At 37.8% G+C, this 27,388-nt stretch overlaps 1 protein-coding gene across 17 annotated transcripts in view; it reads left to right on the top strand.

Annotated features, from left to right (window-relative positions):
* The window catches only part of NUCB2 (nucleobindin 2), a 57,060-nt gene extending 29,745 nt beyond the window's left edge, over positions 1–27,315 (top strand). For 10 of the 17 annotated variants that reach the window (XM_077963178.1, XM_015114773.3, XM_028833599.2 and 7 more), the window contains 9 exons: positions 4,737–4,840; positions 6,004–6,189; positions 6,374–6,464; positions 7,055–7,113; positions 7,213–7,305; positions 10,711–10,800; positions 25,926–26,096; positions 26,695–26,776; positions 27,204–27,315. In XM_077963178.1, the coding sequence (XP_077819304.1) occupies positions 4,737–4,840; positions 6,004–6,189; positions 6,374–6,464; positions 7,055–7,113; positions 7,213–7,305; positions 10,711–10,800; positions 25,926–26,096; positions 26,695–26,776; positions 27,204–27,211 (884 nt within the window). In that variant the 3' untranslated portion in view covers positions 27,212–27,315. Of the gene's footprint in view, positions 1–4,736; positions 4,841–6,003; positions 6,190–6,373; positions 6,465–7,054; positions 7,114–7,212; positions 7,306–10,710; positions 10,801–25,925; positions 26,097–26,694; positions 26,785–27,203 lie in introns of those variants that run through there. The other 7 variants (XM_077963181.1, XM_028833597.2, XM_077963182.1 and 4 more) reach the window with 2 other exon arrangements.
* The last annotated feature ends 73 nt before the right edge of the window (positions 27,316–27,388 follow it).

The raw sequence follows: 27,388 nt of genomic DNA, 5'->3' as shown, positions 1-27,388 counted from the left end.
ATAATAGACATTGCAGAAGTAGAGTTAAATACACAATATAATTTAGTTTAATATAAAGGTGGCATCTTATTATTAGTGGGATAAAGATAGGTTTTTATTTTTATTATTATTAATTTATTTTTTTTAGACAGGTCTCACTCTTGCCCAGGTTGGAGTACAGTGGTGCAATCATAGCTCATTGCACCCTCAGACTCCTGGGCTCAAGAGATTCTCACACTTCAGCCTCCTGAGTAGCTATGACTACAGGAGTGTGCCACCATGCCTGGCTAATTTATTTTTTATTAATTAATTAATTTTTTTGTAGAGACAAGGTCTCACTGTGTTCTCCAGGCTGGTTTGAGGGAACTCCTGGCCTCAAATGATCCTCCTGCCTTGGCCTCCTAAAGTGCAGGAATTATAGGTGTAAGCCACCACACCCAACAAATTTTTAACTAAGTAGTCTTGGTATAACTTGCTAGCCATTTGGACAAAGGTATAGTTAAAGCCATATCTCTTATAATGCTTTATCAGAATAATTGTAAATGAATTAAAGATTTAAATGTAGAAAATAAAATCACAAAAGTACTATGTGGCAGCATAGGTGAATTTCCTGTATTACCTTGGAATGAACTTTCTAATTATGAGTCAAAATCAAGGAGTATATTTAGCCAGTGGGAGATCTTTCAAGCTTGTTCATACATCCTTGTGATATCCTCCCATAGGTTGGTTATCTGGGTGGTTTGTTGTCATTAATAAACATCTGAACGTTTAACTCTTGGAATAGTAGTTCTAAAACTTCAGATTGCATGCATGAGAATCTCCGAGAAATCTTTTTAGAAATATAGATTGCTAGATCTCACCTCCAGAGATTCTGGCTCTGGGAAAGAGTGTAGTAATCTACATTTTAAATGTATAATCTTAGAAAACAAATGCCAAATACTCATCATCCTGAAATTAAGGATATCAGTGAGAAGTAAATTGAATCATGCCATGCTACTTGGGGTACTTAGGCATGCACGGTAATTCCATACTTGAAGCCAGGCCTAAGATGTGTGGAGATTTCTATCCCCGGGACAACTTCCATCCCCTCAGTCTTAACAGTATCCTCTTCATTCCAAGATGGGTACTGAATTTCATTGCATAAAGAAAACAGTCTAGGCTGGGCATGGTGTCTCATGCCTGTAATCCCAGCACTTTAGGAGGCTGAGGTGGGTGGATCACCTGAGGTCAGGAGTTTGAGACCAGCCTGGTCAATGTGGCGAAACCCTATCTCTACTAGAAATACAAAAAATAGCCAGGTGTGGTGGCATGTGCCTGTAGTCCCAGCTACTTGGGAGGCTGAGGAAGGCGTATTGTGTGAACCCAGGAGACGGAGGTTGCAGTGAGCCGAGATCATGCCACTGTGCCCCAACCTGGGTGACAGAGTGAGACTCTGTCTCAAAAAAAAAAAAAGAAAGAAAACAGTCTGATATAACTTAGAAACTAAGGAATATTTTCTCATTGGTTCAGTATGAATTGAAATATCTGATACTTTGAGGAAGGGCTTACATAGTCTTAATTTTAGGGAGGGGGTAATTTTTAAAGTAGGCAGTTTTTTTTTTTCTTTTTATTGAGATGGAGTCTGGCTGTGTTGCCCAGGCTGGTCTTGAACTCCTGGGCTCAAGTGATCCACTTGTCTCAGGCTCTGAAAGTGCTGGGTTTACAGGCATGAGCTACCATGCTTGGCCCATTCACGTGGTTCAAATGTAGAAAATATAGAGCAAAAATCTACCTGATACTTTTGTATTCTGTCAGTTCCCAATGTCCCCTAGCACCATCCTTCTTGGGTTTATCTATTTATTTATTTTTAAGTTACATTGAGATGAGGTTTTGCTGTGTTGTCCAGGCTGGTCTTGAACTCCTGTTCCTGGTCTCAAGTGATCCTCCTGCCTCAGCCTCCCAAAGTGCTGGGATTATAGGCATGAGCCACTGTGCCTGACTCTTGAGTTTCTTTATTTGTATATAAGCAAATACAAATAAAATTTTTTTATTGTCCCTCTCTTTTTATGCAAAAGGAAATACACATTTTTGTACATTGTTTTTCTTTTAATAATATATTTTGAATATCTTTCTGTATTAGTACATAGAGACCGCCTCTCTCTCTCTCTTTTTTTTTTTTTTTACAGCTGCATAGAACTCCATTATATGGATATACTATAATTTATTTAGCCAGGCCCCTGTCAATTGACATTTAGGTTATTTCTAGTGAACTATCTTGTATATATGTCACTGTGTATCCATATAAGATTATCTGTAGGATAATTTCCCCACAGTGGAATTGCCAAATCAAATTATATATATTTGAAATTTTGATAGATATTGCCACATTTGCCTCCCTAGAGGTTGTATCAATACATATATCCACCAGCAATAATTCCTCACAACCTTACTAATGGCATGTGTCATCAAACTTTAGGAGTTTTCCATTCTGTTAGATAGTATAACAGTGCAGTTTTAATATATATTTATCTTATTTTGAGGGAGGTTAAGGGTCTTTTTATATATTTCACTGTCTGGTCATATTTTTTTAGGGCTTAGTCTTAAAAAACAAGTATTTTCTTCATAAGTAGAACTGCTAGTACAGTGCCATACTTAGAATTCAGTGAAAACTTGGTTGAACCAGATTTAGCATTCTTCACTTTCTGGCATAACAACATGTTCCAGGATCAACTCGTACCTACCCTGCCCCAGCTGTGGAATGAGCCATTTCTCTGAGGAGCACTGGTTTTTCTTAATAGGCAACTATATTTTAGATCAAGAGCTGGCACTAGGTACACTCCTTGCTACTGGAGTGTATTTTCTTGGCACCTTAATTGCACAGAGCTAGGAAACTTGCATGTCTATACACATATACACATATATACACACATCCATATTCATATACATGTGAAACATGTGCATATACATGTTAAATGTACATATTTTAGAAATGCTGAGTTCCCACAGATAATGCTAATTCCCATCGTATCTACCAATTTCTTTCTTGCCTTTCACCATTCCATATTTGTATATTCCTTCTTCCTAAGTGAGAGCTGATTTCCAACTTCGACAATGTACCCATTTTGCTCAATTCTATAAGGGCTCATATTGTGTTGTTTCTGGTGAGCTGTCTTGTGTGTATATCCACTGTGTATCCATTACATGTGTCCACTATGTAATACAACTGAAACAATCCAGCATCACTTCACCCATTTCACTGTAGTAAATTGTAACTTGTTTTTTATTTTATTTTTATTTATTTTTATTTTTATTTTTTTTTTTTGAGACGGAGTCTCGCTCTGTCGCCCAGGCTGGAGTGCGGTGGTTGGATCTCAGCTCACTGCAAGCTCCGCCTCCCGGGTTTACGCCATTCTCCTGCCTCAGCCTCCCGAGTAGCTGGGACTACAGGCGCCCGCCACCTCGCCCGGCTAGTTTTCTTTTTGTATTTTTTAGTAGAGACGGGGTTTCACCGGGTTAGCCAGGATGGTCTCGATCTGCTGACCTCGTGATCCGCCCGTCTCGGCCTCCCAAAGTGCTGGGATTACAGGCTTGAGCCACCGCGCCCAGCCCGTAACTTGTTTTTTAAAAGTTAAAAAAATTGATATTTCCTTAAAAATAAGTCATAATTAAAAGGAATTTACCTAAATTAGATTTTTATTGTTTCATAAGGGATCCATTGGAGCAATATACAAGGAATTCTTTCATGTAAGCTTTAGAGCAATTATTTTTAGAAATTCTACTTAAAACTTTGATAAGGACACTATATTAGAGTTTATCTAATTAAAAGCAAGATATTTAGTAGTTTTAAGATAATTAAAAAGGGTTTGTTATTAACTATGCTGATAGTCAAGTAGTCGTTTTAGATATAACATTAAAATATGCAAGGCCGGGCGCGGTGGCTCACGCCTGTAATCCTAGCACTTTGGGAGGCCGAGGCGGGCGGATCACGTAGTCAGGAGATCGAGACCATCCTGGCTAACATGGTGAAACCCTGTCTCTACTAAAAATACAAGAAATTAGCCGGGTGTGGTGGCGGGTGCCTGTAGTCCCAGCTGCTCGGGAGGCTGAGGCAGGAGAATTGCATGAACCCGGGAGGCGGAGCTTGCAGTGAGCAGAGATTGTGCCACTGCACTCTAGCCTGGGTGACAGAGCAAGACTCCATCATAAACAAATAAATAAATAAATAAAATATGCATAAGGCCAGGCATGGTAATCCCAGGACTTTGAGAGGCTGAGGTGGGAGGATCACTTGAGGCCAGAAATTCAAGACCAGCCTGGGAAATACAGTGAGACCCTGTCTCTACCAAAAATTAAAAACAAGAAATTAGCCAGGCATAGTGGTGCACACCTGTTGTCCTAGCTACTTGGGAAGCTGAGGTGGGAGGATTGCTTGAGCCCAGGAGGTCAAGGATGCAGTGATCCATGATTGCACCGTTGCCCTCCAGCTTGGGTGACAGATCAGGACCATGTCTCAAAAAAAATAAAAATAAATAAAAATAAGGAGAGAGAATTTTTAAAAATACACAAATTGTATTCCACTCTAGGTTCAAGGACACTGCCTTTGACTAGAATAACATATGCAATATTCATAAAGTAAATATAAGCCTTTATTCTAAAACTTTGTATTTCCTCATAAAATCCTATAGGAATAAATATGAAATCTTTTTCTTATGTATAATTATTATAATTTTTCTAGCTTCTAGAAATTGATCATTTACAGTTTTCTCATTTTCTTTCAGATATAGGCATGGACCACCAAGCTCTTCTAAAACAATTTGATCACCTAAACCACCTGAATCCTGACAAGTTTGAATCCACAGATTTAGATATGCTAATCAAAGCGGTGAGAATAATTCCAAAAAGTTTTGTCTTTATTGTGCCTTTGAGGTTTTGTAATTTGATAAGTAAACCCAATGAAATGGAAATATAACTTTTATATATTCTGTTGAAGATCTTTAAAGGAAGGTAGCTTAACCCTTATTAATACAGATATTAATATGTACATACAGGTCTAAAATCCCTTATCCACAATTCCTAAATCCAAAAGCTGTAAAAACTGAAACCTGACCTGAATAAACCAACGACAGTAATACTATTTACAGTTTTTATTTAACCTACTTAGTGTGAGTATTTATAGATTTTGCTTAAGAAATACTAGGCTGTTTGATTACAGATGCTACAGGGATATTCCATAATATGGCATATATGCCATATTCCGTTTCTTTAAGGTAGAAAATTCTGAAGCACATTTGGCCTCAGAGATTTTAGATAAGAGTTTGTGGACCTCTCATATTATGTGTGAATGGAATTAGTTGTAACCTGGCAAGTATTAGATTAGTTCAATGGTTAGAAGCTATTTAAGTTTTCTGTACTGTCTAGATTTGATATAGTTCCTTTCTTCTTTTTTTTTGAAATCAACTTATATACTACTTCCTTATGAGGAGTTTCTTAAAGTTGGGGCTAGCTTTGAACTTTTAGTTTATTTGAATACCTACATCTCTGGTAATAATAATAACGAAAATTGCCAGGCGTGGTGGCTCACGCCTGTAATCCCAGCACTTTGGGAGGCCAAGGTGGGTGGATCACCCAAGGTCAGCAGTTCAAGACCAGCCTGGCCAACATGGTGAAACCCTGTCTCTACTTAAAATACAAAAATTAGCCGGGGGTGGTGGCAAGTGCCTGTAATCCCAGCTACTCAAGGCCTCAGGAGGCTGAGGTGGGATAATCACTTGAACCAGGAGGCAGAGGTGGCAGTGAGCTGAAATCATGCCACTGCACTTCAGCCTGGGTGACGGGTGAAACTCTGTCTCAAAAAAAAAAAAAAAAAAAAAAAGAACTTGAAGAACTTGACTAAAATGAAATGGTAGAATTAAAAAAGAGGAGTCCAGTATGTTTTTGCTTTCCTGTACCACTTCTGTTCAAGAGTATGCTATATTCAAGAATGGCTTTATTTACATTTTTCAAATGCATGTTTTTATTTAACTTAAATGCATTATTGCATTTCAGGCAACAAGTGATCTGGAAAACTATGACAAGACTCGACATGAAGAATTTAAAAAATATGAAATGATGAAGGAACATGAAAGGAGAGAATATTTAAAAACATTGAATGAAGAAAAGAGAAAAGAAGAAGAGTCTAAATTTGAAGAAATGAAGAAAAAGCATGAAAATCACCCTAAAGTTAATCATCCAGTAAGGATTGTGACTTTATGAAACCATTTTTAGATAAAGATACTTCTTTGTATCAGCGGAATTTTATCGTGTTATTAGTACTGAAATCTGGATTCTTATGCAAAGTTCCTCAAATTTATATTTTGAGTCTGTACAGATAGATTATATTTTGTTTTGAGCAATTTTTTTTTAAATTGGTTCACAGGGAAGCAAAGATCAACTAAAAGAGGTATGGGAAGAGACTGATGGATTGGATCCTAATGACTTTGACCCCAAGACATTTTTCAAATTACATGGTAACAATTTGATACAAATATTAATATTTATATCTGCTGTTTGAAAAAATATTTACTTTCCTCTTAATTGATTTCTGCCAAGGTCTGCTATTGAGTTATCTAGTGAGAGTAAATGGTTAGAGTTTTTCTAGGGTAATATGATAGTCTTTGTTGCTCACCTGCAGTATAAAATTTTAGATCAGTAGCTGTGTCTTTATACTGGCTTTTACTGTTGAGTCATATGAATTATTGCAAAGTTCTCTGTAAACTGAAAACTGTATACTGTGACTAGCTAGGTTATATCTGATAGGCTTTATACTATAATATTACATTTTACTTCTACTCTCATAGAATATTGCTTTACTTTATATTTTTGGAAAAAATGGTCAAGATATGCTTTCCTCACAAACGATTATGAGTTACAAATAAATATAGCATATTTATCAGTTGAGCTGATCTAAAGCTTCATGAAAAAGAAGAAATATTTTTCTGCATTCTATTGATGCTTCACATCAGTACTACTTTTGTAAACCTTTTATAAATCATTGTATTTTAATTATTTTCTGAGGTATTAAAATCTTTTTTTACATTTGTAACTTTTTAAACTTTAGATGTTAATAGTGATGGATTCCTGGATGAGCAAGAATTAGAAGCCCTATTTACTAAAGAGGTAAATGAGTTTATTAAGTATTCAGTGTTCTTGTTCTCTTTCTTTTTTATTCTTGTTACTTTCTTTCCTTTCATGTTCATTTAAAATTTTTCTTTTTAGTTGGAGAAAGTATATGACCCTAAAAATGAAGAGGATGATATGGTAGAAATGGAAGAAGAAAGGCTTAGAATGAGGGAACATGTAATGAATGAGGTATGTTTTAAAAGTTTAAGATAATATATTATTTCTATATATTATTTAATTCTTGCAATAAATCTTACTTTAAGATGGAAAATATACAGAATTTATATTTAAATGGAGTTTGCGTTTTTTTTTTTTTGTTTGTTTGTTTTTTGTTTTTTTCTTGAGACAGAGTCTTGCTCTGTTGCCCAGGCTAGAGTGCAGTGGTGCAATCATGGCTCACTGCAGCCTCAATCTCCTGGGCTGAAGCAATTCTACCGTCTCAGCCTCCTGAGACTGAGGAGGGACCACCAGCTGGAGCCACCATGCCTAGCTAATTTTTTTTTTTTTTTTTTGAGATGGAGTCTCACTCTGTCACCCACATTGGAGTGCAGTGGCATGATCTCGGCTTACTGCAACCTCCACCTCCCAGATTCAAGTGATTCTCCTGCCTCAGCTTCCTGAGTATCAGGGATTACAAGCACCCACCACCACACCTTTTTTTATTTTTTATTTTTAGTAGAGACAGGGTTTCCCCATGTTGGCCAGGCTGGTCTTGAACTCCTGATCTCAGGTGATCCATCCACCTTGGCCTCCCAAAGTGCTGGGATTATAGATGGGATTACAGGTGTGAGCCACCAGCCTTTTTTGTTTGTTTTTGAGACACAGTCTCACTCTTTCACCTAGGCTGGAGTGCCGTGGTGCGATCTTCGTTCACTGCAACCTCCGCCTCCCGAGTTCAAGTGATTCTTTTGCCTCAGCCTCCTGAGTAGTTGGGATTGCAGGCATGCACTACCACACCTGGCTGATTTTTGTATTTTTAGTAGAGATGGGGTTTCACTATGTTTGCCAGGCTGGTCCTGAACTCCTGACCTCAAGTGATCCACCCACCTCGCCCTCCCAAAGTGCTGGCTGGGGTTACAGGCATGAGCCCCCACACCAGGCCGAAATTTTTTTTTCTTTTAAGAGACGGTATATCTTTTGCCATGTTGCCCAGGCTGCCAGCTAACTTTTTAATGTTTGGAGACACAAGGTCTTGCTATGTTGTCCAGGCTGAAGTTTGCATTTTTGATCCAGATTATTATACTAGATGCCTTTAGTATGAATAAAATAATTTGTAACTACTTTAAAATATTCTAAAAGATAAAGATGTTACTGCATATCAGGTATAAAACCTTTTTTTGGGGGCTGGGCATGATAGCTCACGCCTGTAATCCCAACACTTTGGGAGGCCATGGCAAGTGGATCACTTGAGGTCAGAAGCTCGAGACCAGCCTGGCAAACATGGTGAAACCCCGTGTCTACTAAAAATACAAAGATTAGCCGGGTGTGGTGCTGTATACCTATAATCCCAGCTACTTAGGAGGCTGAAGCATGAGAATCGCTTGAACCCAGCAGGCAGAGTTTGCGGTGAGCCAAGATTACACCACTGTACTCTAGCCTGGGTTACACAGCAAGACTTCATCTCAAAACCAAACCAAACCACACCACACCACACCAAACCAAACCAAACCCTTTTTTCAGTACTGAAAAACAAAAACAAAAAACAACCTCTGGTTACTGCCTCATTTCTCTGTTTCTCTTCAAAGAGTTGTCTATTCTTCCTCTTCCTGTTAATTCTTCACCTTTCCTTTTCGTCTTAATCTATGCTGTAGCCTCAATCATTCCATTTAAAAATCCTCCCATTGGATGACCTCTATCTTGTCAAGTCCGGTGGTCTCATCTTACTTGACCCCTTGGCAACATTTGATGCCTCCCTCTTTCTTGAAATGGTTTCTTCACTTTTGGGAAACCACACCTCCTCAATTTCTTCATACCCCACTCTCTCTTCTTTGCTGGCTCTTCTTCCTGTTTCCAAGTTCTACATGTTGCATTGCCCTGCTCCCATCCCTTGGCCGTGTTCTTCTTTCTAGCTTCATTCTTTCCTTAGGTGGTAGTGTGGAGTCCCATGTCTCTATATATGCTCTATATCTGCATGTATGCTGGTGAGTTCAATATTTTTATCTTCAGCTGTCTCCTTTCTCTGAGTTCCAGGGTTGTATCTGCTTGACAGTTCTCCTTGTGTTTAACTCACATCTTCTTCAAACCCAGATCTGTTCCTTCCTCAGCCTTTTTCATTTCAACAAATTAATCATAATTTGTCTAGTTGCTCAGGCTAAGTCATCCTTAACTTCTTTCCTCATATCCTGCATTTCCTCTGTTAAGTTCTATTTGACCTATCTTTCAAACAGATCCAGAATTTGACCACTTCCCCCTACTTCCACTACTATTTAATACCAATCAAGTCCAAGCAAGTCTCCTAACTGGCATCTCTGCTTCTGTTCCTTACCCCACTGCAGACACTTCTTTGTAAGTAGGCAGAATAAGCTCTTAAAAGCATAAATCAGGTCATGTGCTCTCTTGCATAGGAATACTTCAATGGCTTGCAATTTCCCTTATAATATGATCCCAAATCCCTCCTATTTCCGAAAGATTCGTGACTTCATCCTTGCCTTGCTCTCTGTGACTCTCTCTCCTCTGGCCACACTGGCCTTCTGATGTTTACCTCTCATCAAGCTTGTTCCCATTTTAGAGCATTTGGACTTAATATTTCTTTTTTCTGGAATACTCCTTTTTAGATCATCACAAGGTCTTACTTCCACTGAGTCTGTGCTCAGATGTCCATGGTCCATCTAATGGCTACCCTCATTTAAATATTTGCCTTTCTTTGTAGTTCTTGCTCTGCCTCTCCTCCCTCTAAGCCAAAAACTCTGATATAGGCATCATATGCAGGGTAACTGAATCCCACTATTTTGCTTCAGTAACTTTCATCTGAATTTTTGAGCTGTAAATGCCAAATTGGGATGTCTGTTGACTGCTGACATCCCAACTATCAAGTGAATTTCTTTGACCATTATACAGTACACCTTTGTAATGAAATTTGCCACAGACTGTAACAACTATGCAAGAGGATTTGGAGAGGTTGTCAGCTTTAGTTTTGATTTACGTAATTGTGTTTTTTTAAGAAAAAGTGTTGAGAGCATTTTAGTTTAACCTCCTTTACTCTTGGCTAAAACTGTCCTCTTTCTAGAATGGTTCTTTTTCTTACTGAAGAACTTGGCTTCAAGAGGGATTATACATATTATGGTAAAGTAGGAAGACGATACCAGTCAACCACTCAGATCAGCTGACTGAAACTTAGTGGTTTTGGGGGCATTAGGTATATAGATATCTCATATTTTCCAATTTGAATTATATAGAAGAGAAAGATATTTATTTTGTAATTCTAGTATAATGTTGAGTGCTCTGTTATTTTCTTTCCTCCAGTTTCTGTGGATGTTAGGTGAGTCCTAATTTCTGTATGTTTATATAGTGGCATCTATTACAAGACAGTTGATAGTGTCTAAATAATATGAGAAAGATTTACTTTGTATTATGTATACATTTTCTTTTAATCAGGTTGATACTAACAAAGACAGATTGGTGACTCTGGAGGAGTTTTTGAAAGCCACAGAAAAAAAAGAATTCTTGGAGCCAGATAGCTGGGAGGTAATAGAACCTACTCTATATGAGATGTATGGTTCAACAAATTCTGCGTCAGTCTATTGTACTTTTAACTTTTATTCCCCATTATGTTTGCATGTATAGTCTTACTATCTTGGGTTTTTTGTATAAATGTCACTATAAAATAATGAACTTGATTTCTTGGAAAGCTTGTAGCAATTTATTTCTTGTTTATAATCACACTGCATAAAATTAGAAGTCTTTTAAACATTATACTTTTTTTCAAAGTATAAAATAGGATTCATTATTGAAAATTAGAAATATAGATACATTGAAAGAATAAGAATTCACCTATAATTTTACTGCTCAGAGGTAGATTCTCAGCTTATGCATTGTATTATGTTAATTTGGAATAGTATGCAGTTTGTATATATAGTATATTCACATATAGCATACAGTATGTAAACAATGTATTGTCTCATTTTAAATTCACACATATACATATATTCATATTTATTTATTTATTTATTTTTGAGACAGAGTCTTGCTCTGTCACCCAGGCTGGAGTGCAGTGGCACTACCTCGGCTCACTGCAACCTCCGCCTCCTGGGTTCAAGCAATTCTTTGCCTCAGCCTCCCAAGTAACTGGATTACAGGTGCCTGCCACCACACCTGGCTAATTTTTGTATTTTTAGTAGAGACGGGGTTTCACCATCTTGGCCAGGCTGATCTTGAACTCCTGACCTCATGATTCACCCACCTCGGCCTCCCAAAGTGCTGGGATTACAGGTGTGAGCCACTGCATCAGGCCAGTCATATTTATGTATTTTTTAAAATGGCTTCATGCTGTATAAATGACTTTGTATGTTGATGAAATACTTTTTAAAAATTTAACAATATTTCACAAACTTTTTTAATATCATTCTTCAAAAACATGATTTTTAAAATGGCCACCTAACATGCAGTTATATGGCTGTAGCATAATTTATATATCCATTTCTCCAGATTTAGACATTTTGGGTAAATTCCAGTATTTTACTGTAATGACACTATGATGACTATCCATTTCTCCACACATTTTTGGGCAATCTATAATGATTTCCCTGGGATTAACTCCCAGGAATAGAACTATTCTTAAGATTTATGAACAGTTGTTTAAATTTCTCAGTATATCTTGGCAGATTGCTCCAGAAAAGTATATCAACTTGTAACACAGTCAACTGTGTTTGAATGAATGCTTAGACAACTTTGAAAATAATAGTTGAGAGGCACCAACCAAAATGGATGGAAGAAAGAACATAGTCTTTTTCTACATAAAAACTGAAAAGATTACTATTTAAATTAAAATTTTAATTGTCCAGAAAATTGTTTGAGAAAGGGTGAACAGCTATTCTAGTTTACCCAGGACTAAGGAATTTCCAAGGATGTGGAACTTTTCATTGCTAAAACCAGACATTTTTGGGCAAATTGGGACAGTTGGCCCCTTTAGTTTGACATCAGAAAAGTCAACCTCTTTTTCTATTGGTTTTTTGTCTTAACATTTGAAATGTTTCTTGACTTTAGTGAAGAAGAAGAATGCTAAAATTATTTGTATATACATTCCCTTTAGTGTGTCTGGTAGACTAGAAGATCAATAGATAATTACATACTTAACATTTTGACGTAATTTCAGATTTACAAGAGTTGCAGGAATAGACAGAAAATCCCTGAATACATTTCAACCACATTTAACTATGTTTGCTTTATCTTTCTCTCTTTTTCCCTCCTCTCTATTTTTAATCTCTATGTGTGTATATGTATAACATATAATTATGTTGTGATGTATGTACGTATGTATATGTATGTATATATATAAACATATGTGTATATGTACATATATATAAAGTTTTGAATTGCTCGAGAGTAAATTACACATCATGCCACTTTAACCTAAAATACTTGAGTGTTTATTTCTTGCAAACAAGGATTTACCTTATATAATTACAGTAAAATTATCAATACTACACACATCTCTAGACTTCTCCGATCTCTAGACTTAATGAGATTTTGTCAATTTTCCCAACAATATTCTTTATAACAAAAGAAAATCCAAGATGATACATTGAATTCAGTTGTAATGTCTTTCTAGTCTCCTTCAATCTGAAACAATTTTTCAAGAGGACAGACTATTATGTTGTACAGTGTCCCTTGAATACCACAGAAGAGATGCTCAGTGTATCCTATTAGAAGGCACATGTTGAGAATCCCCATAACTGGTAACGGTAGCTTTAATCATTTTACTAAGGTGGTGTCTACCAGATTTTTTGACGTAAAGTTATTATTTTACCTTTCGTATTTTAAAAAGTATCTTGTCTAGCCCACCATAGTGAGAGAATCAGAAGTCAGTTTTTGTTTTTTTATTTTATAAATACAGACCAGGTCTCACTATATTGCCCAGGCTAGTCCCGAACTCCTGAGCTCAAGGAATCCTCCTGCCTCAGCCTCCCCAAAATGTGTGAACCACTGTGCCTGGAAAGAAGTCAGCATTTTTTTTTTTGTTTTTTTTTTTTTTAATAATTTTAGGAAAAGTAAAGACAGGTTCTCGCTCTGTCACCCAGGCTGGAGTACAGTGGTGTGATCTTAGCTCACTGCAACCTCTGCCCCAACGCCCTTCAACCCACCCCGGCTCAAGTGATCCTCCCACCTCAGCCTCCTGAGTAGCTGAGACCACAGGCATGCACCACCATGCCTGGATCTTCCTTTTTTTTTTTGTATTTTTAATAGAGGCAGGATCTTGCCATGTTGCCCAGGCTGGTCTTGAACTCCTGAGCTCAAGCAATCTGCCCGCCTTGGCCTCCCAAAGTACTGGGATTACAGATGTGAGTACTGTGCCCAGACAGAAGTCAGCTTTAAAAAAAAAAAAATTCATTCAACATCATATCAAAAATCTTTTCACGTAATATTTGTAAGCCTTATTTTAAAAGCTATGGAGGTATATAAACATTTTTTCAGGGTTAGACATTTAGATTATTTCATTTTTTAATGCTATTTTAAAAAGAAAATGCTGCTACAAATACATTTTTGTATAAAGCTTTTTATGTGATTAGGGTTGTTTTATGGGGTAGATTCTCAGTGTAGCATTACCAGGACCCAGGGAATATTTTTAAGGCTTTTAAGGCTTGAACATCCTGATATACTGAAAGCAAGGAAGTCCCTAAAGAATGATACAGACATGTCACAAAGACACAAAAGTCAGTTTGAAGAAACTCCCATTGGCCAAATCTGGGACAATTTGAACATGGAAATAATGATGATAAGGATTAGAACTTATTGAATAAAACAAGAAGACACGAGTCTACACCGATATAAGTAGAGGGATAGAGAAGGGCGAATTCTTCTGCAAAATTGCTTTTCAAAAGACTTATACCAATTTATAAATCCACCATTAAAAATATGTACACTCTTTAAACATATCAGAGCTGAGCATGGTGGTGCCCACCTGTAGGCTCAGCTACTTAGGAGGCAGGGGGACAGCTTGAGCCCAGGAGTTTGAGACCAGTCTGGGCAATGTAGTGAGACCCTGTCTCTAAAAATAAAAAAATTAAAAAAAATACTTTGAGAATATGTGAATGTATTATGATGTCCATTGATGATTCTAGCTAGAATTATTACTGTGATGGTAGACAAATGGAGATTTTCTAACCTGATCATCCCTTCTACATTTGTTAGTTGGCTTTCTACTGTAATGAAAAGCTATTCCTTCCCCCTTGACCTTCTATTTATATTGGTGTAGACTCATTGTTTCTTTTATTCAATAAGCTCTAATCTTTACCATCATTGTTTCCATACTCAAATTGTCCCAGACTTGGCCAGTGAGAGTTTCTTCAGACTGGCTTTTGCGTCCTTCTGACATGTCCAAATCATTCTTTGGAGACTTTCTTACTTTTAGTATATCAGGATGTTCAAGGCTTACCTTATCCTTTCCCTCACCCAACCCAGAGTGACCCATTTTTCTGAGGAGCCCTGGTTCCTTTTAGTGGAGATGGATACTGCAGACCAAGATCTGGGCTCTGGATGTGCTCCTTGCTACTGCAGTGTCATTGCTTCCAAGGTCTTGTCAGATGACAGAGCTGGGGAATTAAAAGAATATGTATATAATATAGATGTGTATATGTACACACATACATGCACACATACACACATATACACACCTATATAATATTCATTTCTGCATATCTATCAATATATATTAAAACTCATGAATTTACACTGATATCTCCAATTGCAATCCAACACCTCTGACTTCTTTTTTTTTCATTTTAATTTTTTAAAGTTCAGGGGTACGTGTGCAGGTTTATTATATAGTTTATATATATAAACTCGTGTCCTGGGGTTTTGTTTTACAGATTATTTTATTACCCAGGTATTAAGCCCTCATACCCATTAGTTATTTTTCCTGATCCTCCTCCTCCTCCTGCCCTCTATCTTCCCATAGGCCCCAGTGTGTGTTGTTCCTCTCTATGTGTCCATGTGTTTATCATTATTTAGCTCCTACTTATAAGTGAGAACATGCAGTATTTGGTTTTCTTTTTTTTTTTTTTCTTTTTTTTTCTTTTTTTTTTTTTGAGACGGAGTCTCGCTCTGTCGCCTGGGCTGGAGTGCAGTGGCCGGATCTCAGCTCACTGCAAGCTCCGCCTCCTGGGTTCACGCCATTCTCCTGCCTCAGCCTCCCGAGTAGCTGGGACTACAGGCGCCCACCACCATGCCCGGCTAGTTTTTTGTATTTTTTTTAGTAGAGACGGGGTTTCACCGAGTTAGCCAAGATGGTCTCGATCTCCTGACCTCGTGATCCGCCCGTCTCGGCCTCCCAAAGTGCTGGGATTACAGGCTTGAGCCACCGCGCCCGGCAGTATTTGGTTTTCTGTTTCTGCATTAGTTTGCTAAAGATACCGGCCTCCAGGTTCATCCATGTTCCTACAGGGGACGTGATCTCGTTCTTTTTTATGGCTGCATAGTATTCTATGGTGTATATGTACCACATTTCTTTATCTACTCATTTAGGTTGCGCATTTAGGTTGATTCTATGTGTTTGCTATTGTAAAGAGTGCTGCAATGAACATATGTGCAACGACTTTGATTTCAACTTAGCATTCTATCTTTTGCCATATTTCATGCAAAACCTAACTCCCTTTTCCTTAAAAATATTTCATTTATTCACTCAATCCTAGAATGTACAAGAAGTTTCAGAATACTAATCCATGCCTCTGTAAAATGAGACTTTAAATTTTGTTTAGATTTTGTTGTTGTTGGGGCCAGTGCAGTAGCTCATGCCTGTAACATCTCAGCACTTTGGGAGGCCAAAGGGGGCGGATCACCTGATATAAGGAGTTTGACACCTGGCCAACATGGTGAAACCCTGTCTCTATTAAAAATACAAAAATTAGCAGGGGGAGTGGTGGCGCATTCCTGTAATCCCAGCTGCTTGGAAGGCTGAGGCAGGAGAATCACTTGAACCTGGGAGACGGAGGTTGCAGTGAGCCGAGATTGCACCTCAGCACTCCAGCCTGGATGACAGAGCAAGACTCTGTCTCAAAAAAAAAAAAAAAGATTTTGTCGTTGTTATTTTTAACATGAAGGCATATTGTACAAATACTATGATCAAAAATTACTTGGGTTAGTTCATTTTTTTCCTCTCTGTTCCGTGGGTTATTTTATTCATTTAAAATAAAAGTACTATTTATTTACTTCTGTTTTTCTATTCAAGTTTTAGGATTTTCCTGTCTTGTTGATTTTAATTTTCTTTTCTTGAGTATGTGAAACATTAACACGTTTCCAAAAATTGAATCTATACAGAAAAGGTGTATTCAGATAAGTTTTTTCTTTTTTTTTAATAATTAAAATTTATTGTGTGTGCATACATAGTATGTGTATATATTTACGGGGTACTTAGATATTTTGGTAGAGGCATGCGATGTGTAACAATTACATAATGGAAAATTGAGTATCCATCCCCTCAAGCATTTATCCTTTGTGTTACAAGCAATCCAATTATACTCTTTTAGTTATTTTCAAATGTACAATTAAATTATTATTGACTATAGTCCCCCTGTTGTACTATGAAACACTGGGTTTTATTCATTCTATTTGTTTTTGGTACCCATTAACTGTCCCCACCACTCCCCAACTCCACACCTTTCCCAGCCTCTGGTAACCATCCTTCTATTCTCTAGCTCCACGAGTTCAATTATTTTGATTTTTAGATCCCACAGATAAGTAGGAACATGTGATATTTGTCTTTCTGTGCCTGGCTTATTTCACTTAACGTAATGACCTCCAGTTCCATCCATGGTGTTGCAAATGACAATCTCATTCTTTTTTTATGGCTGAAGTAATACTCCATTGTATATAAGTACCACATTTTCTTCATCCATTTATCTGTTGATGGATGCTTAGCTTGCTTCCAAATCTAAGCCATTGTGAACAGTACTGCAACAAACATGGAAACACAGATATCTCTTTGATATACCAATTTCCTTTCTTTTGGATTAAGATTGCATTAAGATTGCTGGGTCATATGTTAACTCTATTTTTAATTTTTTGAGGAACTTCCACACTGTTCTCCATAGTGGTTGTATTAATTTTGATATACCAATTTCCTTTCTTTTGGATTAAGATTGCATTAAGATTGCTGGGTCATATGTTAACTCTATTTTTAATTTTTTGAGGAACTTCCACACTGTTCTCCATAGTGGTTGTATTAATTTACATTCCTACCAACAGTGTACGAGGGTTCCCTTTTTTCCACATCCTTGCCAACATTTGTTATTGCCTGTCTTTTGGATAAAAGCCATTTTAACTGGGGTGAGATGGTATCTCATTGTAGTTTTGATTTGTGTTTCTCTGATGGTCAGTGATGTTGAGCACTTTTTCATATGCCTGTTTGCCATTTAATGTCTTCTTTTGAGATATGTCTACTCAAATCTTTTGCCCATTTTTGTCAGATTATTAGATAATTTCCTATAGAGTTGTTTGAACCCCTTATATATTCTAGTTATTAATCCCTTATCAGATGCATAGTTTGCAAATATTTTCCCTCATTCTGTGGGTTATCCCTTCACTTTGTTGATTTTTTGCTTTGCTCTGCAGAAGCTTTTTTACTTGATGTGATCTAATTTGTCTATTTTTGCTTTGGTTGTCTGTGCTTATGGGTATTACTCAAGAATGTTTTGTCCAGGTCAATGTTCTGGAGAGTTTCCTCAATGTTTTCTTGTAGTAGTTTGATAGTTTGAGGTCTTAGAGTTAAGTCTTTAATCCATTTGGATTTGATTTTTGTATAAGGCAAGATATAGGTATCAAGTTTCATTCTTCTGCATATGAATGTTCAGTTTTCCAGCACCATTTATTGAAGAGATTGTATTTTCCCCAATGTATGTTCTTGGCACCCTTTTCAAAAACGAGTTTACAGTAGGTGTGTGGGTTTGTTTCTGGGTTCTCTATTCTGTTCCGTTGGGCCTGTATGTCTGTTTTTATGCCAGTACGATTGTGTTTTGGTGACTATAGTTCTGTAGGATAATTTGAAGTCAGATGATGTGATTCCTTCAGTTTTGTTCTTTTTGCTTTGGTTATTCTAGGTCTTTTGTAGTTTCACATAAATTTTAGGATTGTTTTATCTATTTCTGTGAAAAATGTCATTGGACATTTTGATATGAACTGCATTGAATTTGTAGATTGCTTTGGGTAATATGGAGATTTTCACAACATAGATTATTTCAATCTTTGAACATGGAATATCTTTCCATTTTTTGATATCCTCTTCAGTTTCTTTCATCTGTGTTTTATAGTTTTCATTATAGAGATCTTAACTTCTTTGGTTAATTCCTATGTATTTAATTTTATTTGTGGCTATTGTAAATGGGATTAATTTTTAAGTTTCTTTTTTCAGATTGCTTTATTGTTGGCATATAGAAATGCTGCTGATTTTTGTATGTTGATTTTGTATCCTGCAAATTTACTAAATTTATCAGTTCTAATAGTTTTTTTGTATGTGGAGTCTTTAGGTTTTTCCCAAATACAAGATCATATCATCTGCAAACAAGGATAGTTTGACTTCTTCCATTCCTGTTTGGATGCCCTTTATATCTTTTTCTTGTCTGATTGATCTAGCTAGGACTTCCAGTATTACATTGAATAACAGTGGTGATGGTGGACATCCTTGTTGTGTTCCAGATCTTAGAGGAAAGATTTTCAGTTTTTACCATTCAGTATGATATTAGCTGTGGGTCTGTCGTATATGCCTTTTATTATATCAAGGTATGTTCCTTCTATACCCATTTTTTGAGGGTTTTTATCATAAAGGGATGTTGAATTTTTTCAAATGCTTTTTCAGCATCAATTGAAATGATCATATGGTTTTTGTTCTTCATTTTGTTGATATGATATATCATATTGATTTGTGTATTTTGACCCATCCTTGCATCACAGGGATAAATCCCAGTTGGCCATGATGTATGATCTTTTTAATGTATTGTTGAACTCAGTTTGCTATTATTTTGTTGAGTATTTTTGCATTGATATCCACCAGAGCTATTGCCTTGTACTTTTCTTTTTTTGATGTGACTTTGTCTGGTTTTGGTATCAGGGTAGTACGAGCCTTGTCAAATGAGTTTGGAAGTATTTCTTCCTCCTTTAGTTTTTGGAATAGTTTGAGTAGGATTTGCATTAGTTTTTCTTTAAAGGTTTGGTAGAATTCAGCAGTGAAGCCATTGGGTCCTGGGTATTTTTTTGCTGGGAGACTTTTTATTATGGCCTTGATCTCATTACTTGTTATTGGTCTGTTCAGGTTTTGGATTTCTTCCGAGTTCAATCTTGGTAGTTTGTATGTGTCTAGGAATTTGTCCATTTCTTGTAGATTTTCCAATTTATTGGCATATAGTTGCTCATAGTAGCCATTAATGATCCATTGAATTTCTGCAGTACCAGTTGTAATGTCTCCTTTTTCATCTCTGATTTCATTTATTTGGGTTTTCTCTCTTTGTCTCTTAGTGTGGCTAAAGGTTTGTCAATTTTGTTTAACTTCAGAAAACCAACTTTTTGTTTCATTGATCTTTTATATTGTTTTCTTCATTTCATATTCATTTATTTCCACTCTGATCTTTATTTTTTCATTTCTTCTACTATTTTTGGATTTAGTTTGCTCTTGCTTTTCTAGTTAAGATGCACTATTAGGTTATTGAGATTTTTCTTCTTTTTTTGATACAGACAGTTATAACTATACATTTTCCTCTTCGTACTGCATTTGGTATGTTGTTTCCATTATCATTTGTTTCAAGAAATGTTTCAATTTCCTTCTTAATTTTTTCATTGACCTACTGGTTATTCGGGAGCATACTGTTTCATTTCCATGTGTTTGTATAGTTTCCAAAATTCCTCTTATTATCAATTTGTAGTTTTATTCCATTGTGATCAGAGAAGATGCTTAATATTATTTCTATTTTATGAATTTTTTTTTTTTTTTGAGACAAAGTCTTGTTCTGTTGCCCAGGCTGGAGTGCAGTGGCACTATGTCAGCTCACTGCAACCTTCACCTTCCAGGTTCAAGCAATTCTTGTGCCTCAGCCTCCTAAGTAGCTGGAATTACAGGCGCATGCCACCACACCCAGCTAATTTTTGTATTTTTAGTAGGGATGGGGTTTCACCATGCTGGCCAGGCTAGTCTTGAACTCCCAACCTCAAGTGATCTGCTCACCTTGGCTTCCCAAAGTGCTGGGATTACTGGCATGAGCCACCATGCTCAGCAGAATGTTTTAAGACTTGTTTTGTGACCTACCATATTGTCTATTTGTCTATTTATTTATTTATTTTTTTTGAGACAGAGCCTCAGTCTGTTGCCCAGGCCAGAGTGCAGTGGGGAGATCTTGGCTCACTGCAACCTCTGCCTCCTGGGTTCAAGCGATTCTCTTATCTCAGCCTCCTGAGTAGCTGGGATTAAAGATGTGTGTCACAATGCTCGGCTAATTTTTGTATCTTTTTAGTAGAGATGGAGTTTACCATATTGGTCAGGCTGGTCTTGAACTCCTGACTTCAAGTGATCCACCCACTTCGGCCTTCCAAAGTGCTGGGATTACAGGTGTGAGCCACCGTGCCTGGCCCATATTGTCTATCTTTGAGAACGATCTATGTGCTAAGGAGAAAAATGTGTACTCTATAGCTGTTGGATGAAATGTTTGTTAAATATCTATTAGATCCATTTGATCTATAGTGTAGACTGTGTCCAATGTTACTTTGTTGATTTTCTGTCTGGGAGTTCTGTCTAATGCTGAAAGTGGGGTGTTGAAATCTTCAGCTGTTATTGCATTGAGGCCTGTCTTTGTCTTTAGGTCTAATAATATTTGCTTAATATATCTGGATGTTCTAGTGTTGGGTGCATATCTGTTTATAATCATTATATCTTCTTGCTCAATGGACCCATTTATCATTTTCTTTGTCTCTTCTTAGTTTTTGTCTTGACCTCTGTTTTGTCTGATGTAAGTACTGCTCTTGCTACTCCTGCTGTTTTTTGGTTTCCATTGGCAGGGAATATCTGTTTCCATCTCTTTATTTTCAGTCTGTATATCTTTATAGGTGAAGTGTGTTTCTTTTAGGCAACAGATCATTGGGTCTTGTTTTTTCATTTATTCAGACACTCTATATCTTGATTGAAAAGTTTAGTTGATTTACTTTCGAAGTTATTATTACTGATAAGTAGGGACTTACTCCTGCCATTTCGTTATTTTTCTGATTGTTTTGCTGTCTTCTTTTTCTTCCTTCCTGTCTTCCTTTCTGTGAAGCTGATTTTCTCTGGTGGCATGCTCTAATTTCTTGCTTTTTTTGTATGTGTATCAATTGTATGTTTTTAGATTTGAGATTACCATGAGGCCTGCAAATAATATTTTATAACCCATTATTTTAAATTGATGACAACACTGATTGCATAAACAACCATGCAAAAAGAAAATAAATACTTTACACTTTCACTTTATCCCCCTGCTTTTTAACTTTTTGTTACTTTTTTTTTTTTTTTGAGACAGAGTTTCACTCTCGTTGCGCAGGCTGGAGTTCAATGGCAAGACCTCAGCTCATTACAACCTCCGCCTCCTGGGGTCAAGCGATTCTCATGCCTCAGCCTCCTAAGTAGCTGGGATTACAGGCATGCACCACCATGCCCAGCTAATTTTGTATTTATAGTAGAGATAGGATTTCTCCATGTTGGTCAGGCTGGTCTCAAACTCCCAACCTCAGGTGATCTGCCCACCTCAGCCTCCCAAAGTGCCGGGATTACAGGCATGAGCCACTGCGCCTGGCTTCATTGTTACTTTGTTTTTGTTGTTGTTGTTGTTGAGTCAGAGTTTTGCTCTTGTTACCCAGACTGTAGTGTAATGGCGCTATCTCAGCCCACCACCACCTCTGCCTCCTGGGTTCAAGCGATTCTCCTGCCTCAGCCTCCTGAGTAGCTGGGATTACATGCATGTGCCACCATGCCCGGCTAATTTTTTGTATTTTTAATAGAGATGGGGTTTCTCCATGTTGGTCAGGCTGGTCTCGAACTCCCAACCTCAAGTGATCTGCCTGCCTCGGCCTCCCAAAGTGCTGGGATTACAGGCCTGAGCCACCGCTCCCAACTGTACTTTTTATATCTTATTTTATTGCCTGTCTTGAAAAGTTGTAGTTATTATTTTATTTATTTTTAGTTATTTTTGATTGGTTCCTTGTTTGGCCTTTCTACTTAAGTCAAGAGAAGTTTATATACAGCAATTACAGTGTGATATTATTCTGTGTTTTTCTGTGTGCTTACTGTTACCAGTGAGTTTTGTACCTTCAGATGATTTCTTTGTTCTCATTAACATCCTTTTCTTTCAGATTGAAGAACTACCTTTCACATTTCTTATAGGACAGGTCTGGTGTTGATGCAATCCCTCAGTTTTTGTTTATCTGAGAAGGTCTTTATTTCTCCTTCATGCTTAAAGGATATTTTCAGTGAATATACTATTCTAGGGTAAAAATAATTTTTTCCTATCAGTGCTGCAAATATTTCATACCAGTCTCTCTTGGCCTGTAAGATTTCCACTGAAAAATCTGCCACCTGAGACAGAGTCTTGCTCTCTTACCCCAGCTGGAATGCAGTGGTGTGATCTTGGCTCACTGCAACTTCTGCCTCTCAGGTTCAAGTGATTCTTGTGGTTTAGGCTCCCGAGCAGCTGGAATTACAGCTGTGTGCCACCACATCTGGCTAATTTTTATATTTTTAGGTGAGATGAAGTTTTTCCATGTTGGCCAGACTGGTCTTGAAATCCCGGTCTCAAGTGATCTGCCCACCTCTGCCTCCCAAAGTGCTGAGATTACAGGTGCGAGTCACTACGCCTGGCCAGGATCATTTCTTTGTACTTGACCTTTGGTAGTTTATTAAATGCCTTGAGGTAGTCTGACGTGAGTTAAATCTGCTTGGTGTTCTATAACCTTTTTGCACTTGAATGTTGAAATATTTCTGATAGTATTCCTTTGAATAAACTGTCTACCCTTATCTCTTTCTCTGCCTCCTCTTTCAGGCCAATAAAACTCCTATATTTGCCCTTTTGAGGCTGTTTTCTAGATCTTGTAAGCATGCTTTCATTGTTTTTCATTCTCTTTCCTTTGCGTCCTCTGTATTTTCAAATAGCCTGTCTTCAAGCTCAGTAATTCTTTCTTCTGCTTGATCAGTTCTGCTATTAAGAGACTCTGATGCATTCGTCAGCATGTCCATTCCATTTTTTAGCTCTAGAATTTCTGCTTGATTCTTTCTAATTATTTTGATCTCTTTGTTAAATTTATCTGATAGAATTCTGAATTCCTTCTCTGTGTTATCTTGAATTTCTTTGAGTTTCCTCAACACAGCTGTTTTGAATTCTGTATCTGAAAGGTCATATATCTCTGGTTCTCCGGGATTGGAACCTGAAACCTTATTTAATTCATTTGGTTAGGTCATGTTTTCCTGGGTGGTGGTGATGTGTGTAGATGTTTGTTGGTGTCGGAGCATTGAAGAGTTAGAAAGTTATTGTAATCTTCATATTCTGGGCTTGTTTGTGCATGTCCTTCTTCGGAAAGCTTTCCAGGTATTCCACGGGACTTGGGCCCAAAGTCTAGTAATTCTGTGATTTTTGCAGACTCTTAAAAGTACCACCTTGGTGGTCTTGGATAAGATCCGGAAGAATTCTCTAGATTACCAGGCAGAGACTCTTGTTCTTTTCCCTTGCTTTCTTCCAAACAAATGGTCTCTATCTGTGTGCTGAGCCACCTGGAACTGGAGGTGTGGTGATGCAAGTACCCTTATGGGCATCACCATGGAACTGTGCTGGGTCAAGCCTGAAGCCAACATGGCACTGGGCCTTGCCCAAGGCCCTTTCCTTCATGGTGGCAAGTTCCCCCAGATCCTGAGTGTGTCCAGAGATGCTGTCTGGAAGCCAGGAAATGGAGTAAAAAACCCTGGCAATTTACTTGATGTTCTATTTTACTGTGGCTAAGCTGGCACTCAAACCACAGTACAAAAGCCTTCCTGCTCTTCACTCCTTTTTCCACAGGCAGAGGACGCTCTCCCTGTGGCCATTACCACCACCACCTCTGGTCCACACGGGGTTCTGCCAGCCACTGCTAATATTTACTGAAAGCCCAAGGGCTTTTCTGTCACCTTGCAGTAAATGCTGCCAGGCCTTTATCCTTCAGGGAAGTTGGCTTCCCTCTGGCCCAAGGCGAGTCCAGAAATGCTGTCCAAGAGCCAAGGCCTGGACTTGGGGACCCCAAAAGCCTGCTTGTTGCTCTACCCTGTTGTGGCCAAACTGGTACCTAGGGTGCAAGACAAAAATCACCTTTACTTCCCCTCTGCTTTCCTCAAACAGGGGTCTCTCACCATAGCCACTACAGCTGGGAATGTGCTGGGTCACCCCAAAGCCAGCACGTCTCAGAGCCCGAGACCCAGAGCATACTCCCTGGGTCTTGCCCCTGGTTATTCAGGGCCCAAGGGCTCTTCACTCAGCAAGTGATGAAGCCTGCCAGGACTGCTCCCTTAAGGCAGCAGTTTTCCTTTTGGGCCAGGGTATGTCTAGAAATGTCACCTGGGAGTTAGGGCCTGGAATCAGGACCTCACAATTCTGCCTGGTGCCCTAATCAGGACCTCACAATTCTGCCTGGTGCCCTATCCTACTGTGGCTTAGCTGGTATCCAAGATGTAAAACAAAGCCCTCTTTACTTTTTCCTCTCCTTTCCTCAAGAAAGGAATCACTTTCATAGCCGCAAGCTGTACTGCCTGAGGTTGGGGGAGGGGTAGCACAAGCATCCCCTTAGCCTCACCAGCTGGTATCTCCCCTGGTCACCTGCTACCCTAGTTCACTGTCTCTCAGCCCAGCCTAGCACTAGGAGTTGCCTAGGAATTATAGTCCTTCTTTCCTAGACTGCCTTTCAAGTTTACCTAGGGCCCCAGAGCACTTCAGCCCACATGGTGAGGCTTGCCAGGAAATTCAGTACCCATTGCTGGCATGGGCGATTCTCCTCTGGCTAGGGCTGGTTCAAATGCTCGTATGCATGGTCACTGGTGGAGCCCAGCACACCTTTATTCTCTGCTGTGACAGGGCAGCACTGAGTTCAATGTAAAGTCCCCTAGTCGCTATGCTCCTTCCCCAGAGGGCACAGACTCTCTGTGCTGCAGGTCTGCTGCGAGGGAGTGGGGGAGAGGTGGCATAGGTGATTCAAGACTGTCTCTTTGGCCCTTCTCAATGTCTTTGTAGGTGATACGAAGTTGAAACCAGGTACTGTGAGTGCTCACCTGATGTTTGTTTCTTGTGCTTTTCTGTGTGCAGACAGCTGTTAAAATATGGTGTTTCAGTGAGGATTGGGGGGGAATGATAAATTTTATTTCTCTTTCCACGTTCTCTTTGTCTCTTTTACCCAGTTCTCACTCTTTGCCTTTAGTCGTCAATCCCAGAAGAGAATCTCTGAGTTTCTCTTCCTGTTTTTTCTTTTGTTCAAATGAGTACATACATATATATTACTTATTTCCCCTTCCTTCTTACCCCAAAGGCATAATCCTATAGATACTCTTTTATACTTTGCTAACCATAGAATTTTAAAGCTCAATCAGACTTTATTGTTGTAGTTTTGAGATTCTTTCCTCATTTTTTTTCTTTTAGACATTAGATCAGCAACAGTTCTTCACAGAGGAAGAACTAAAAGAATATGAAAATATTATTGCTTTACAAGAAAATGAACTTAAGAAGAAGGCAGATGAGCTTCAGAAACAAAAAGAAGAGCTACAACGTCAGCATGATCAACTGGAGGCTCAGAAGCTGGAATATCATCAGGTGGCATTTTGTCAAAAGATTATGGCATTAAAAAAGATTTTAGGTTCTTTGTTAAAAGCCTGTGTTTTTGTAACATATTTCATTGTACTATAGTACCCTGCTATTGCTATAGTATTTTAAATTTTAATACTTTAAAACTGCTTTGTGGAATATTAATCTAAATTTTATTTTATATTACTTTATTTTATTTTGAGACAGCCTGTCTCCCAGGCTGGAGTACAGTGCTGTGATCATAGTTCACTGCAGCCTCAAACTCCTGGGCTTAAGTGATCCTCCCACGTCAGCCTCCCCAGTAGCTAGGACTACAGGTGTATGCCAGTGTTCCTGGCTAATGTTAATATATTTTGTAGAGACCAGGTCTCACTATGTTGCTGAGGCTGGTCTCGAACTCCTGGCCTCAAGTGATCCTCCCACCTCGGCCTCTGAAATTGTTGGGACTACAGGCGTGAGCCACTGCACCTGGTCAAATCTAAATCTTATCATTTGAATATCTTTGTTTTAGAAAACAATTTTCAGTTACTTTGTTGTGCTTTGTCAAAGGTCACACATATGGTAGAAAATCAAGTTATACTTTTAACTTTCGTTTTCTATTCACCAGGTCATACAGCAGATGGAACAAAAAAAATTACAACAAGGAATTCCTCCATCAGGGCCAGCTGGAGAATTGAAGTTTGAGCCACGTATGTAATTTTGTTTGATTATTTATTTAGGAAAATAAATTATTGTATCAATTGAAGTCCACATTTATTACAAATATAATTTCAAGTCATGAAGATAGTATGTTATTTTCTGTGTGTTTTTTCTAGTTTTAGAGCAATTTAGATTACAGAAAAATGAAAATGCCTCCAAAAGTTTTATGCAGCAGCAAATTTTAAGTGCTGTATCATTTGTATGATTTGATAACCATATTTATGGTAAAATGATTTATTTCAACATTATTTGTAATTCTTTCTAATTATATTAATCTTACCAGAGAACATGTTTTTAAAAATTGTAATCTATGATTAGCTAAGCATATTTTTTAAAACAAGTATATTTGTATATGAAAGAACATTCAGAATAAAGGAAGATACTTTTAAAATAAGAACTTTTTTTTTTTTCCAACAGACATTTAAAGTCTGAAGTCCACCAGAGCTCGGAAGAAAGCTGTTAACTCAACATCTATTTCATCTTTTTAGCTCCCTTCCTTTTTCTCTGCTCAATAAATATTTTAAAAGCATATTTGAAATAAAGGAAGATACTTTTTAAATGAAAACACTTTTTTGGGGACACAGATATTAAAGGATTGAAGT

This window comes from Macaca mulatta, chromosome 14 (genome assembly GCF_049350105.2).
Source record: "Macaca mulatta isolate MMU2019108-1 chromosome 14, T2T-MMU8v2.0, whole genome shotgun sequence".
Taxonomy (NCBI): domain Eukaryota; kingdom Metazoa; phylum Chordata; class Mammalia; order Primates; family Cercopithecidae; genus Macaca; species Macaca mulatta.
Note: the sequence above shows the minus strand (reverse complement) of the source record. Positions and strands in the feature narration are given on the sequence as shown.